Source organism: Vidua chalybeata, chromosome 2 (genome assembly GCF_026979565.1).
Source record: "Vidua chalybeata isolate OUT-0048 chromosome 2, bVidCha1 merged haplotype, whole genome shotgun sequence".
Taxonomy (NCBI): domain Eukaryota; kingdom Metazoa; phylum Chordata; class Aves; order Passeriformes; family Viduidae; genus Vidua; species Vidua chalybeata.
In genome coordinates this window covers 49,646,030-49,662,911 of record NC_071531.1, presented here as the reverse complement: position 1 = coordinate 49,662,911, position 16,882 = coordinate 49,646,030, and the positions used below count along the sequence as shown (strand labels likewise).

Genomic DNA, 16,882 nt, shown 5'->3' with positions numbered 1-16,882 from the left:
TCTGTTTAAATAGCTGAGCTCAAAAAACTCCAGACTTCAGTACTTTGCAAGCACTGCGCCTGATGGATGCATCTGACACACTACAGTCCCATGAGATACAGTTTATCAGTATCTAAACATTTCAGACAAATTAAGTCCACCTGGGCAAAAGGAGTAAAAGTACTAACTAACTGGGGAGAAACGTTCTCTTGGCAGCAAATCCAGCCAAATAGCACCAGACAAGACTTTTCATTTATAATGCAGATAAACCTGATGCAAATTTGCTAGGAATTTATGCTAAAGGATCTTTGCTGAATTTTTAACAGTCCTTTAGTTTTACAAGAAAAGGAAATAGATCCACAACACTTTTGACTAGCTTTCACTCCTAATGTTAACTCCCTGATTATGTTTGCTGTTGGACACTTCTGACAGCTGAAGCAAGTTGCTTTCAGTACTTTATCAGGAGAAAAATAGCCTAGGTTTTAGGAAAACTATAGACAGAGCTCCTCTTGGTATGCTTGCAACTCCAGGGGAAGTTTTGTCAACATCACCAGAATTTATTTAGCCTACTTTTTCCTGGTAAGAGTTATTTTTAAGACTTAGAGTGCCCTTTAAGTACATTATCCCACTTAAGTGCATTACCAATAAATACTCTGCCTGAAGCATCTCTTCACTGAATCTCCAAAAAAGCCAAGAGCAAAGTATAAATTGGAAGTTTCTCACTATCTTTGAAAATGCACACTTTTGGCACTGTAAGAAGGACTTTTTGGTTAAGAAAGAACAACATCAGAAGAGGTTAGTGCAGCATAGAGTGGATGAAATCTGTTCAAGAGGTCAAAGAAAGGTTATATTTATTTCTCTGAGGTATCTCATTAGGAAGCCTGTTTTTGGTTCAAACCTCTCAAAAACAAGATCAGTCCAGCAAAACAAACAAGTGAAAAAGTGACATTCCTCTGGGACTATGTGAAGCCAGGGCACAGAAACCAACACGTTTTTTAAGGCAAGTAGTGAATGGCTTAAAATGTCACTTGATGCTATTTACATAGCTAAGAAGCCATCCACGTAAAGTGTTCCTAGATACTGTTTACTACATACTTCTTTCTTTCTAACTTTCCTAAGACTGAGGCTGTTTAAAACTCTCTCCAACTTACACTGACTTCTAGCTCTTATTTTTAAAAAATGATCTTATTTATAAAAAGATGCTGAATGTCACTTAAAAAAAAACAAAACAAAACTAATTTAAGTTCTTTCTGGGTCTCTCTGTTACTAAATGTACTTTTAAATAAAGACAGCAACTCATGCATAATTAGCTCTATTGCATCAATACCATCCGCACCTGGCTTAAGGAGGGAAAACCCACTACACCAAGAGGTATTTAGTGCTTAAATACCTCTAAGAATTAACCACGATCTGTGAAGCTTGTTGTAATAGCCTGATGAAGAATAAGAACTACTGAACCAGTCATTGTGTATCACATGTATGCGCATAATACACAGCACACCTGCACAAAGACACTTGTATGTACCTGCTTTAAACAAATAATTAGTGGCTGAGCTGCACTCCAAGTAATTTTTCTTGGTCTTGTATTGTGTAACCTTTAGGTAGATCTGCAAGGATGAACCCCTATGTGTGTCATGACTCACTGCAACATACTGCTGTTCCAGATCTATTGTACTGTCAAGGTAAAGATGAGATGACCTTTCTCACAATCACAAATCCACTTCATAAACAGCAAACTCGAAATGGCCCTAATCCAGATTCAGGTGTTCCCTTCTCTTGAAGGGGACTTCAATCATGGGCTGTGGTAGAGCCTTATATGATAATATGCAGCAGTGGCCCTGCTGAGAAGAAACATACTATACCAAAAACCTCCTAGCATCTATTTATAAGAAATTTCCCTTCAGAGATTGTTCAATTTAAGCAGTGTATTTCATCCAAATGACTTTTCCTTGACATGACTGGAGTGCCAGCATGGCTGTAAAAGTTTTATTTCAGCGATGACTTCTTTCACAGCCACCGCAGGGTTAGTGACCCACCACTAGAGTTAGATCACTTGCCAGTCACATGTCCCTTAGATGTGGAAAAGAAACCAGACACATCAAAGGCACAACTGTAGCTGTCACCATTTGATGATATTCCAAACTGCTGAAACTACCCGAATTTTCTGACTGCCATCACTCTTTTGCTCTGTTTTACATACAGTCATTCCCTCTTTCTCCATACTCAGGCCAAGTCCCTAGTTTGTAAAGGCTGCTACACAAGAGAGGTCAAATTTGACCAGGAGAGTTCAACGCTAGTTTCAGTCCTAGATCAAATTGACACCTACCTGTAAGTTCTAAGGATTCTCTCTGGCTAAGAGTATTCTGTTTCCTTTACAGCGAACATCCATGGCATCCTACATTTGTAGGTTACTTTATGACATGTCCAGGTAAACTGCAGGACAAGTGCAATTTAGTGCTTTTGAAGTTACTAGTAGAAGGAACTTAATGTCACCAGTCCAAATTATCCCATACTCAGCTCATCACATTTCCTCTGTAATGACACACAGGCACACAGCCTTTTTCAGGTACTTCTCTATATGCCTCCTCTGACTCACCCTTCTGAGCAGAGGACACTAAGCAAAACTTGCCATTCAGACTTCTTTACCAAAAGACTACTTAATGTAAGAAAGTCTCAGTGATTATCTGTAATTTCACATCATATCTGGTTAGAAACATTAAAATGAAGATCAACTCACTTTTTAAGACTATTGCTTTTTTTTTCCCCTGCAAAAGGAACTTTGTTACTAGTTTCTAAAGCTTCTTAGTGCCTAACATGAACAATTTTATCTATGAGCTGGAAGGTATTACTTCTCAGAATAGAGAGACTTCCCATATATGCACGCATATTTATTCACACTTTACAAAACCAATAACGTCTCTTTATGGGATCATGCAACCATCCCGATTGAATTCTATTCTGAAACAACACATCCAACAATATTCAGCTAGCTCACTTGCCACCTACAATGAATGTTCATTATTCAGAAATTTGTCCTTTTTTCCCCTCAATATGTGTGGCCTTACAGTAAACTTTCTAGTACAGTTAAGTCACAATCAACCCAGCTGTAACTCTCAGATTTCACAACAGGGATATTGCTTCATTAAGCATTTATCATATTGAGGACAAAACAAAGGAAAATCTGATAGGTCTTCACTGTCAAGGATATCTGGGACAGTTGATGATAATGAGTTGTTAAACTTACCCTTGAGAAGATATTTTCCAGAGAGCTAGTCAAGGATTTCTTTGCCTTGTTTTTCAGAATGTCAAGTTTAAACCGGCCACCACTGGTGGTGCTTTCTGGAATCGCACTGTTAGAAATGACCTGTTGAAATGAGCAAGGATACTATTCAGCTTTGGCAACTCTTTTTTTAATTGTGAAGACTATTTCCAAAGACTAGAACTGAACCAGGTTACATAACAAACAAAATACCCTTGGCCTTCTTAAAAAAAAACACCACAAACATACTACTCTCCTTAAAAAAAAAAAAAAAAAAAAAAAGCCCAAACAAAAACCAAAACAGTCTCACAAACAAATAAGCAAATCCACAGTTAAAGGCACATTCCATCCCAAAGACTATATCGTAAAAGCATATCAATTTAACAGTACTGTTGCCCATTTCCTTTGCAAGATAAGTTCATAGTTTAAACTAAAACTGATGTTCTCTTCATTCCTATTCTTCCTAGATATTATTGCTTGCGTTTGGGGATCAAAGAAGAGTTATCCTCACACTATAAGGAAATACAGGCATAAAATGAATTGGTTGTTTTTCTTCCTGTCATGTCCCCTCAACTTATAAAACCCAGGCAAGCCACTATAAATTACATCAGATTCCTTTTCCTGTACAGTCCTTTCTTAATTATAATACCCAGCTTCTGGTACTCCTGAAGAAATCTAGCAGTGGTCCTACAAGTAATTAAAACAGCATATTAATAGTCTGGGAAGGGGAAGAGGAATAATAAAAAATATTAAAGGAGTAATAAACAATATTAAATAATAAAACCAAGCTTTACCGACGGTGCTTCACCAATGTGGATGTGCGTTTTTTGCTTAGTCTCACAGAGCTGACGGAGATGAAAGATCACAAGTTCATTTTCTTCCTGGTCATTGTCAGGCTTCATTTTCTGTCAGTAACAGCAAAGAAAGGAGTTTGTCTTTCAAGTAATGATTTGCTTATTTTTCCTTCCTACCTAGGTATTCCTTGAAATTAACATACTGATACACCAAACACCAGAGTGCACTGTTATTATGTCGAATTGCAATTCTGTCTGTGTGCCTTCCTGAGCAAGATAGAACAAAAACTGAAAAATGTTGCAGGTTGTAGAGAGAAGGGAGCCTTATGCCCATACATTTTGTTTTCTAAGACTGTTATTATACAGCCTTCTAAGTGGCATTAGGAAACCAAGCCACTCTATTCTTCAGGAATCCAGACAGGAGCACAGCCTTTGGAAACCTAAATCATTGTATACTTCATCCACTAGAGTACACTGGCTTACACCAGAATATTGTGCCTAAGTAAGTCAGAAAAGACAAATTCTGAAAATGCTGGACATGTTCCTGATACCTGCATGTCCCTCCTGCTCTCAGCCTACTCCCACATCACTTTCAAGCAGGGAAACATGTTTACAGGTGATAAACTAAGCTCAGAACAAAAAATGAAGTCTACATAAGAACACAGAGTATCTCAGCAAAATTGGGAAATAAAACTTTTCCAACAGCAGTGTATCACACGTGAGTTTAAGTTGGAGCATGCTATTTCAGTATGATTTTTGGTGGAAAAATAGTAAATTCTAGATCAACTACACAACAAACCCAACAAATCAAAACCAAAAATATCTAGTTCATTTTATCATGGTGTTTTTCAAATTAGGAGGAACAGCTTCGAAGGTATTACCTGAACACGTTCAAAAATGTCTGCTTGCTCATTGTCAGTTAGCGATGACAGATGTCTCTGAATTACAAGTTTGGCTCTTGGTGGATAGAGTCCTAGGAAAAGAATGGACCATTAAAGATTCTCAAATGAACTCTCAAAACACTTTTTGACCAAAATGACAGTAGAAGATATAAACCTGCCTTTGAGTTTATACAAGTTAAATGTATGACAGGTGTATATCCGACATATACATGATACAAACTAACTGAGGTTTTGCTAAACCACATGGCTTTGTTTCCTTTCTTTAGCAGCAAAAGTATAACCAGCAGCAGTTAAGTGACTGGCTCCTGTGTAAAGGTCATGCTCCCTACCCCACCAATGGTTTCTGTCCCAATGCCAAGAGATCACTGAGAGTTGGAAGCCTGACAACCGTAAGGGAGAAGAGGAGGAAAGGAACAGATCAAGGTTATAATGGGTGAGATAATCAATACATAGGATACTTGGAAGTTTTCAGATGCTTTTAACTGAAAAATTAAGAGTAGGAAAAAAAATTAAGAATAAAGGAAAGAATTTCTGGTACTCCATAAAGTGCACATTTTGTCACAGAGGTAATTCTAGGAAGTGACAAAAACGTAAGTGAAAACAAACCCCTTGAACCAGATGAAGACTTTTTCCATCTAAGGTAGATATCATTCATAAAAAATTGCAAGCAGAACAAATAAAATATTTTTTTCAAAATCACGCAGCTTTAGGTTTGATTTTGCTAAACTTCTAGACTCAAAGCAGATGGATTAAAAAAGGGACACTAAAACAAGTTTTTCAGTCACTAAGTAGAAAGTTTATGAAACTACTACTACTTTACTCTACTTGTTGCCCCAAGAGAGATTTTATTTTGATACTGGGTACTTTTCAAATTACTTATAATGCCTTATACAGCAGCCTCTATAGTTTATCATTTACAGAAAACTTTCCCAGCTTAGCCTTACCACTTCTGAATACCTTTTGTTAAACATGGAAACTGTAAGTCACAGCCTAGCAAAATTTCACCCCACTAAGATTTTACACTTGGCTTTTCATCCACCAGAGGGAAGCAAGTGGCAACAGTGACTTTCAATGAATGGGAGAAGTGTAAATATCAAGCATCACCATAACTACACCAGAAAATACAAGACTATTTGCTTTTTGTAACATACTTGCTTTTTGGTTTTGCATACAAAGCTTTGCAAGGACACATAGCAGAATGACTATAAAAACAGGATCCTAACTTTTTTTTAAAAATTCTATCTTGTAAGACTTTTTGCATATGTTCTGGCATACTTCACTTCCAGAGACACTACAAAAGTTTGTCTATTCATATCTGAAGGTAGGGTGTTGTCTTAATTTTCTTGATTAGATATTAATCTCCTAACTTAATATTTTATTTTCCTATAATAGAAATAGATCTTGAAGTGTGTGAGGGAATAAATACAAAGAAGGAAAAATAACCCCACACAGGAAAGAAGGAATGCACAGGAAAGAAAGATCCTTCTTGATCATGACTGTCTTTTTATGAATCATTTTGAAAGCATGCAACTTGAGAAAAAAAAACAACAAACAAGTGGAAGGTCGATTGGTGGGTTTTGCTGCTCTGCTTTAAAAAGGTATGATGATGAAAGAGTATGTATTTTTAACAGAAGCTACACTATAGTATCATTACTGCTAACACGCCACCTAAATACAGAGAATGCTAAGTGACAGTAAGAATTGCATGCTGGGACACTTTCCCTCTGCCCTTACATTGTTTAAGTTAGTCCTCTAGAAAAATCAGCAAACCATAATCAGAAGATAAACTCAGCTGCTACCTTCAATTCTTTCGCAAAGTTTGTGCAATGAATGCATAGGGCAGGCCTCACACAGTTTGATCTGCGTCTTGGCATTTTGCAGGGCTGCAGCAGTGCTGAAGGCTTGCTTCAGGGTCAGCATTACCTCATCAACCTATATGGGAAGGAGGGAAAAGAGTATATAAACAAAAACACACAAAATAAGATTCATAAATCACATCTCAGACAGGTGCTTTACAATTAAAGGAAAAGAGACAAAACCATACAAATCCATTTGCTGTTTTCTAAAGAGATCAAGGTTGAATTCCCAGCTTTCTGCCTTTTCTGTAGATAATCACCATCTTTAAGTTCTGACAGACAGTGTAATTTTGATGTCTAACTGCAGCTACTCAAGCTTACTGGGAAAGCACCTACTATTTTAAGAAACTACAAGTGAGAATTTTTGGCTTGAATATATGCTGGCTAAATAGAAAGCATTAATTTCTTTAGCTTCGAGTCTCTCCTGTAAACTGCACATGTTCTCTTTACCTCTGTCGTCCCACCACAAAACCATTTTAGCAGCAATCCCCATATACCCATCACTGCTGCCAGACAGGAGCTTCCCACAGCAGTTCACTTTTGTATACCTGGATACCAGACTGCCTACCAGCTTCATCACAATCACTACATAGCCTTAAGTACTGCTGGCCTGCCCTGCAGTCTGCCCTGATCTTTCCTCTGCCACTACCACCAACACAGCAGTGCTATGTTCCCACTCACCAGCACTAGAAAAGCTCAGCTTGTATCTAACAAAGGTTGAGCTCACAGCATTTCTCCACATTCACTCAAATATGCTCCCAGACCTGGCATACAAAGCTCTTGGAGCACCCCTCTCTGTACTTCAGGGGAATACAGTGCTTATTAAAAGCTGTTTGCTCAGTCTCAACATTAGCAAGGAAAGAGGGAGACAGCAGCTTGAAAGCAATTTTAGGAATGAAATCAATATTCTACTTCAGAATAAGGTCCTCACTCTGCTTGTTACTTTGTTTTATAAGCAAGAAGAAGAAAGCTGAAATACTTGAGACCAAAACCATGCAGTTTAACATTAAAAACATATAGACTTTTTTGAGGGTCTGTCACCTGGGGGGGAGGGGAGAAAAAAAATAGTAGAAAAGGAACCTGAATGTAGAAATTTGAACTAGTTTGTGTCCCAGTATGTGTAGGCTTGTTTTGTTTGCTTTAAACCTCTCAGTTTTAAGCATTACCAATAATTTTTGTGCACTTTCTTTTCTTAGCAATAAAGCAGAACATTGAACAGTGAATGTCCATCTTACAACATGGACTGGTAAGTTTTTTAAGTTGGTTACAATTCCTCTCCAATACAAGATCCACAGAACAGTGCTAAGCATATGGATTATGACTACCCTAAAATCATAGGAACTATAGCACAATATAAGAACTGTAAGTAGGCTTAGAGCAAATATACACAAGCCTCCCAACACAGCCTGCCTGATAGTGGAGAGTCTGGAAAGCTCTGCACTGCCAGAGTCAAACTGCCACCAGGATCTGAGTGACTGCATCTGAAAGTAGCTCAGGAATGTTTATTTCATATTGCAGTGTGGTCATGCCCACACATATCAGTACTAAAATAAGCAAAGAGGTTCATAAAAACATGGGGGTTTTATACACCACTTAAGCCTTTGAATTATGCATGGCCAGATTTATCAATAGGTCAAACGTAACATTTTCTGTTATTGCAATGATAAAGCTGATTTCATAGCAGGTTCCATTTTGACAAAAATGCAACCTCAGCTGCCATGGTACATCTAGTGCTGTTAGCTGTTTGAAGTTTTAGTGACAGAAATCTATTCACTCTCAAGCTAGTCAATGGATTAACAAATTAAATTTCCAGCTAGATAGAAAAGTGATTTTTAAGTTTACATGAGAAAGAGTTAGTAGCTGTTTACCAGTGTCATCAAACAAACATGTTTCAGAACAGAAAAAAAAACTTCTTTTAAAGTGCCACAGTTTTAAAATAAAAATGAAGTAGTCAAAATTATTTCCTGTATGCATCTCACTCTATTAAGCTACCTGTTATCAGTAAAATCAGTGATATCTGGAACTTCAGTTAATTGATACATACTTTATACAAAGTTCAATATACTTTTTTATAGTTATATACATCCACAAATACTATGGTTTTCTTCTTTTGTGATCAGATGCTGCTATTTTCTTCTCCTGAGGAACAAAACAGACTATAGGGAAAAAGCTAAAGCCAGATGTAGGCTTAAGACACATGCAAGATCAGCCAGTAGTTTAAATCCTACCCTGAAGGGTATGTTTGGGTTTTATCATCAGCTTTGTTACTGATTCAATACATGTCTTTACACTTTCAATGGGGAACCAAGTCTCTCAACAGTTAGAATTGGAAGAGTTACAATCAAATACAGAGCCCAAATATGCTTACAGTCACACACCCATACAGATTCATCTATTTGTTACTGATATCTGCATCAGCAGAGTAGCAGGATATGGCTGCGTATGAACAGAAGGTTCGCACTTCCTATTACAAATTTGCATAGGCACAGCTGACATCTTGCACCTGAGCAGATGTGAGCGCTGAGGCTCAGCTGACACAGCAGAATAACAGGCTCCTATTGTTCAGGAAATGCCTTGGAAATGCTCTGATGAAATGGTTAGGATCATTAATAAATACTCACCAGAGACTCACTTGCACACTGGAACACGTAGCAAACATACTGGCTTAACCCAGGTTCCACAGATTCTCGGCAAATAAAACCAAAGTGATCAACATGTTTTATACCCTAAAAGAATTTTAAAAGAGCATTAGTGGACTATTTTATAAACAGGTATAGTTTCCAAAAATTTGAATAACTATAAATGCATATCCCTAATGTTCTATTTTACCAGTAGTATAATTATTTTTAAATTGCTTTTTGTATTTAAGTTATATAAAGATCTTTATATACTCAAAACCAAATACAGCAATAAATCTGGACCAGAATTTATTCTATCAGCAAAACTGAATTTTCAGGGAAGCAAACTAAAGACTGCTGGGTTGTATTTGGAATTGCCTCCACACTGAAAATTTGATTTTATAAGCCATGCTAAAACACAGGATTGGAGAAGTATCAGGGTAACAGCAGACTCTTGCTTTTCTGTTTTAGGACTACACCAAAAAAAAAAAAAAAAAAAAAAAAAAAAAAGAGAATGCATGGCAACCTACAGAATTCCAACTAAATTCTGAAATAAATTCTTTGACACTCAGTTACATACCAGAAGTTTCAAGACTTACTACACATTACTACTGTCACTTTTTTCCAAGATCTTAGTATAACAGCTTGACAGGGAATGCTGCCTTGCTAAAAACAGCACTGAGAAGATCAAAGACAGCTGTTTCCTAAGAAGCACTATATTCCCAGTCTCAATTCGTGGAACATGACTCACTATTGTTAAAGCTTTTGCCAATGTTTTTATCATCTGAGTATGGTAATAGCAGATTTTCTCCAAATGAAAACCTAGTCCCTCAAGTTCAAATACAACAAAAATCAGAACATGGCTGCTTGGATCCATCTCCAAAGAAAACACCTATATCATAAAAGAGAGGAGGAGGCAAAGCAACTTGCCTGTCACTACAGAGAACACACTAGACAAAATTGGAAATGCAGTACGTGACAGACTGAACATATTGTCACTACACACTGTTGTTTTTAAAAACAAAATTCCAAAAGTCACTTTTGTGCCACTTAAAACTTAAGAGGTGCAGAGGGTTGCTAAGATGACACAAATGGCATTAGTTGAACTGTAGTCCAGCTAATCTTGACTTCATTTTCTTGTGACATATGAAGTCTTCAAAAGCATAAAATAATAAAGGTCAGATGTCAACACATGTTGATCTATAGAACAGTGAAGTGTTGAGCTCTGTTTTGCAATAAAACATAATTATTAAAGGTGGTTTGGTGAGATGCCAGTTCCCTCCTTACTGACAGTGCCTGAACAAGTCTACTGCTGCCTTGACTTCTCAGTCTCCACAGGAGAACATTTGAGGAGGGAGACAGATGTGACACTTGCCCTACTGAAGCACGAATAGGACAGTATGTTCCTAAATCAACAGTACTTCCATCACATTTCTTTAAGATGGTGGCTTTAAGAGGTCATGACAAAAGAGCAAAGTTTTCTGTTGTTCTGGATTCCCTCAATGGGAAGGCTCCAACAAGAAAACTTCTAAAGCTATTTAATATCTGAGTTTAGACTGCACACACAGAGGTTTATCATCAATTATGTCAGCTGCTTTACAATTGTAAGGAGTGTGGATAATTACATGAATGCAGCAACTCAACCATGCTTAAGCTATAGGATAAAAAATACCTTTATTAGACCAGACTAAGAGAATCCGGAATGCAAACTGGCAATGACATCTCCTTTTCATTGTTTGTAAAGCTTGGAAGGACAAATATTCCTAAGTCACAGTCCCACAATACACAGTAAATCACTGCCCTATAAATCTGTAACAGAGGAGCCCTGGAGCTAGCCCCAAGTTCTTAAAGGAAGTACTGATGAGGTTTATGCAACCAGTGCTTAGTCTTGAACAAATTAGTATTTTATTTCTATTGAACTCAGAACCCCCTTGACTTCTCTAAAGTAACTGTTTTGCATTAAAAAAAAAAATCCCAAAAGTATTATGACTGCCTCTTTGAGTTATTCAAGAATGCAAAGTAACAGAAGCTTTGCTCCAAATGAAAGTGAAGAGGTGGAGTGAAAAACACCTCCAAAGTCCAACACACAGAATTACCTGACACTATTTACTGTACAAAGTTATTTTCCTGAAGGAAAGCTGGGCCTTGAAGGTTTTCCATGGTCTTACTGGTCACCATACTTTAAAGTCAGCAGACAAAATGTTGTCCCCGCTTAGGACAACCTGTTTTGTTTATTATAAGTATGTATATACAATCTAGGATCCCAGTACCTAAAGCTGAAGTGTCACTTCAGTACACCCAAAAAGCAGGAGAAGACCCAAGTCATCTATAAATTTTGCTTTCTATACCTCTGCTTTAAGATCATTTTGATTTGTATTTATTATAAAGCTGTTACTACACTGTTTGATGATACTGTCCCATTTTGTATTTGCATTAGCTTTTTTCCTCTACCAAAAGCAATACAAATTGTAGTTAAAATGTAGAGTCAATTTAAGGACCTGGACCTTTAGTTGGTAGCTCAAGACTCCACTTGAGTTACAAGTATTGCCTAATTCCTAATTTGTCTACGCATTGGTAGCCCAGTCATGCACGAGCAGACTGGTTATTAGCATTAAAATGAATGCACTTGGGGGTGAAATACAGATTTAGAGAATGACAAAAGCATACTTTAAACTAGAATAATCATGTTTAAGGAGGCTTGGTGTGATAATGTGGCATGGCAAATGAAAAGAGATAATAAAGTAAGACCTCAAACCAAAAAGTGTCTGTAGTCACTGGTGCTGAACAAGAGCAAGATGGAAAAGTGAACATCTTAGCCTTGATATTTAACTTAACAAGAAATAATTATTTATTACTGTACATCCCTAGGTACACCTATTACCATATTCTCCAGAAGAAATTATGCAGGTGAACTGTGGTTATTCCGAAGGGTGGATTTGATGCTCTCCTCCTTTCATTCTGAAGGCTTTCAGGAACTTATCTGCTCAAAAACAGTACACTCAGAGCATCCTAAATGGAGATTAAACTGCTTCCAAAAATATACTTAATACTCTCCCAAAGCAGAAATAGTTTATACTTTGTTTGCTGATGAGTGATTGAAGTTGCTGCTATTACACAGCTCAGACTGGTTATTTTGCACTCATATTTTCTGGATTTTTTTTTTGGAAAAAGAGTTCTACATTTCTTTTTTTCTCCTGCCTATAGACCAGTAAGGCAACACACCTGAAGAACAAATAAAATCCTTTTCTTCTGATGATCTACATATTGCTTCTTATTAATGCTTACCTGAGAACATGAGGAGATATCTTTAAAATTCTTTTCAAACACAACAGATTTGGTATCTGGACTGATGAGGTTAACTTCAAACCTTCCAACCTAAGGAAGAGAAAAATAAATCTAATTTATGCCTGTCTTGGGAGTATAGCATTTACAGCAACAAAAATATCAGAATCCTGCCCTTTCTTGCTCACATACAGTACCTTTTGGCACAACAGCTTACTCAGCAGGAACAAGGGTGCCAGGGTGCTGTAATTCTGCCCATGTTGAGTAAGAATATTTCAGCAAGAACAATACACTCAGTTGAATAACAAAAACTACTTGGAAAACCCACAGTTTTTCTTCCCCTCCCCAACCTTTTTTCTTTAAGTTATTTTAGTCCAAAGATCATGTGTGACAGACAATACTAAAAACCTTAGGAAACAATGTGGCTAAATTAAAAGCTGAAAAAAAAAGGAATTCTTGGTTTTTAAATTATACCATAGATTAGCTGAGAAACTAAGATAATAAATACTTTTTGGCTTGTAGTAATTCCAAATAAGAAAGGGTACCTTCTACAGCAAGCTACCTTTTAGCTTTCCCAAACTGCTTCGCAAACCCATGGAATTTATTCTACAGACCTCAGATTTTTTCAGCTAAATCTTGTTCATTACTAATGATAAGCTGTGACTTTCTGAAGGGCAATGCATTCTCACTTCAGATATCATTTCCCCAAGAGAATAAAAACAAGAATGATCCTTAAAACAAATGTAAAGACAAAATCCAGGCATTTAGCCCACTGTTATTTTAAGGTACAAAGATTTTTCCTTTTATGGGTCACCTCCTTTATGCGTCCTTCTATTTTCTCAAAACAAGTTCCAAAGATGTGAAGTGCACTTCAGGCAAGAGAAGAAATAACCATTGTAGCCTGAAGGAAGAAGCCTTCAGTGCAGAGATGTTTGAATACTCATCTGGTAAAGAGAAGTCATTAATACAAATTATCAAAAAGAGAGTGGGTCAAACACATGGCTGAGGAAGTCTCAAGTGAAGTATTTTCTTTTTACGTGCACAAAAAAAGATGTTTTCTTTGCATGGCAGTCTTCATTGATTCTCTTTTTGAAAGAATATTCATGTTTTTCAGCTAGGTTCTAAATATCACCAACACAGACAATCCAGAACTGCATCTAAAATACTTACTTCACTAAAAACTCTGCTCCTTTAAGTGATTAGTCCATAAATAATTACTTCTTCTTAAAATTTGCCTAAGCTCATGACTTGAAGTGAAAGTTCAGCTACTTGTGTTCCAACCATTTATGAACAGATACAAAAGTATTTACAACAAATCATGAAGCCATACTGGATCTATATTACTTATCTTGCAAAACTTGTCTCAAAATGCACGGGGGAAGAAGATACAGTACAAAACCAACAGGAAATTGCTCGTGCTAGAACACACCTGGAACAACATTGTCCTGTTCTTCTCAGAATCAGAGGGCTGAACGTGACTGGGAGCACTTGCATGTCTTCTGCGGGACTGTATTTTCAGGTTTGTGTCGTGAACCCTTCTCTGCATCACTGCAGTGACACTGCTGCACCGGGAGCGAAACTCCTGCTGCTCATCAAAGCCAGAGTCCTCTAAAATCCTCTCTGGAAAGAAGCCACGAGTGCTGGCCAGGTTGGTCAAGTTAGTCTGGCTGCCAATTGTAAACATTGCAGCACGCCCTGAGGTGCTGTTTGGGCTGTCCAGCTCCTCAAAAGGGCTGTCCAGAGGAGAAGCTGGCACATTTTCTTCACACAGGGGCAAGTCCAAGCTCGACTCATTATTCTGCTGCTCATTTAACAGTTTCAGGCGCTGGCGCTCATGAAGGCTGAATTTTTCTATGCAATCATCAATTAGTGTGGAGGGAGCTTTCTTGTGAGCCACTGTCACCTTTCCACAGTACAAGACCTCAAATTTTTGAGAGTCATAGAAGGCATCTTCACTATCCTTACTTGGTTTGGCATCTTCTTTCAGTGCTGCTTTAGAGACTTGTCTTATGCTGCTGATGACATCAGGAACCTAAGGGGACAGTGTGAAAGGCCTTTTTAGTAACCACAAATGACACAGCAGAGACAGTGATGCATCACGCATTTGTTAAGATAAGTATTTACACAAGCTATTTCTCCAGCAGAGTGCCACAAGCCTCTTGGCAAAGAATATAAAATCAGTAAAGTCTAAATTCTGTATGGACAACTATGCAGTGGAAGCAGAGCAAATAATTTCTAATTTTTTTCCTGGAATGTCTTCCAGTACATAAGGTTTTAAATTGCCAGACGGTTGATTGGCAAATGTTCACATCCTTTTTGTTTGTTTGTTTTTACCGAGACTACCTTCTCTTTCCCACTGTCCTCTGCCCACATTGGCATGTTTTACTGCTGTGTTCTGTAAAGGACCATCACTGTTCCTTTGTTTTAATTCTCCAGAGACACTTATTCTATTCTTAAGACTTTTGGGAACAGTTTTGTGAAAAGGAGACCAGCGATCCCCATCAGTTTCAACTGACACTTTTGGAATAGAGGTAGCAAGAATAGGACATTTTACTGAAGTACCATGTACAACTGAATTAGGTCTCACTTATTATCAACTATAAAAGCCATGCCCCATCCATCCTATGACACAGATCACCTTAAGGTCACACTTGCCTGCTGCCTCAGTCATTGTGCCATTAAGCAGCACACACAAGTGTCTCTTCTCCTCTGCACAGACCCCTACAATACCCTGTAGGGCCAAACTGCACATCTCCAGAAGAAACTCCCAATTTCAGCCCTGTATCACACAGTCTTTCAAAGACATCTGGTTCTTCCTCCATTTTATCCCAATCATCCTGGGAGGATGTCTGCTTCCAGTACCAACATAATACTTGATATTTTTCAAATAATTTTTCTATTAAAATAAGGTAACTTCAAAGTCACACCTTAAATAATCCATGCTCTCTACAGTATCTCTTTCTTTCAGTCACACGATACCAGCTGAAGCTTGCTACTGAGGCAGCAATCTCATCTACCAACACTTCTGCAAGTCAGAGTGGAAAATTACCTCATCTTAATCCCCATCTCCCATTACACACTCCTCATCCCTTGGGCATTCAACTCAAATCTGCTTCCAGTTCATTTATTGCAAAATGAAGTTCAATTACCCTGAGGTCTGCTGACCCTTTAGCTTCTATCCCTTTAGACGTCACCATCATCTCAGTTTTCAGGGAGGCTAAAAGCTACGTCTAGATCTGACACAGATACAAGAGTGGAGCTGTTCTTCCCTCATTTTCACTACCGGGCTGTTTTACCATCACCCAGGGTGCACTTCCTCCCAGCCATGGCAGTTCAGTGGGACATGCAAAACGCTCACCTTGCATTTGCCTGTTTGTATTCCAAGATGCAGCTCTTTTTCCACTGATTGGTCTCTTAGTCTCTCTATGGACTGTGCTTAAAGAAGCTCTAGAGTTTAAATTCCTTAGTTCTCTATTCTAACAAAATTCACAAACTAGCTACCTTTTGATTAAAATTGCCCTTTTTAGAATCCAGAAGCTGTTACAGGGCAATTCACATATATTTCTATTCAAAATACAGTGACAAGTGATAATTCTATTCAAAATGCATACATTTTACACACAATCAACTAGAGTAACCACTGTCAGCTGTTTAATCAGCAATTTAATGTTTTTTAGAAGCGTACCATCACTTTGACTCCAAGAATTGGTTTTGCCTCCTGCTTATCACCTCTAAAATAAAAAAAAAAAAAAATTGCATATACCTAAGTCTTTCTAAAAATATTTAATAGCCTCCTAAGACATCGTTCCCGCTCTCTTCCCCACCTGCCAATGTCCAAACAGGCTGGAGATAAGACACTACCAATTCCACCCCAACTGTAATACCCATCTATTCCCTCTTCTGTCAGAGATCTCCCTCACAAATGCAGTTTTAAGTAACTGCAGTTCTGCTTAGAACAACCCACCACCCTAAGTATCTTGCAGTTTATCAGTTTTATTTCAATCTTTTCCAGATTGTGTATACTCTTCAGACACTAGTATTTAAGCCACAATTAATATTTCAGTATCTCTGCTCCTCAGAAAGCTTTTGCAATACATAAATTGCTACAGTATTTTCACTTGTGTATAGAGGGATCCTAGCACTAGAGCAGGGGTTTCAGCTCATACAGCCCAAACAATCCTTATTCCCTGCT

At 37.7% G+C, this 16,882-nt stretch overlaps 1 protein-coding gene across 2 annotated transcripts in view; it reads right to left on the bottom strand.

The window, feature by feature from the left end:
- TBC1D4 (TBC1 domain family member 4) overlaps positions 1 to 16,882 on the bottom strand; it is a 98,689-nt gene that overhangs the window by 27,566 nt on the left and 54,241 nt on the right. For both annotated transcript variants that reach the window (XM_053935437.1, XM_053935438.1), the window contains exons 2-8: positions 14,120 to 14,722; positions 12,694 to 12,783; positions 9,412 to 9,516; positions 6,734 to 6,866; positions 4,914 to 5,005; positions 4,033 to 4,143; positions 3,224 to 3,343 (exon numbers count right to left, since the gene is read on the bottom strand). In XM_053935437.1, coding sequence (XP_053791412.1) covers positions 3,224 to 3,343; positions 4,033 to 4,143; positions 4,914 to 5,005; positions 6,734 to 6,866; positions 9,412 to 9,516; positions 12,694 to 12,783; positions 14,120 to 14,722 — 1,254 coding nt within the window. The remainder of the gene's footprint in view (positions 1 to 3,223; positions 3,344 to 4,032; positions 4,144 to 4,913; positions 5,006 to 6,733; positions 6,867 to 9,411; positions 9,517 to 12,693; positions 12,784 to 14,119; positions 14,723 to 16,882) is intronic.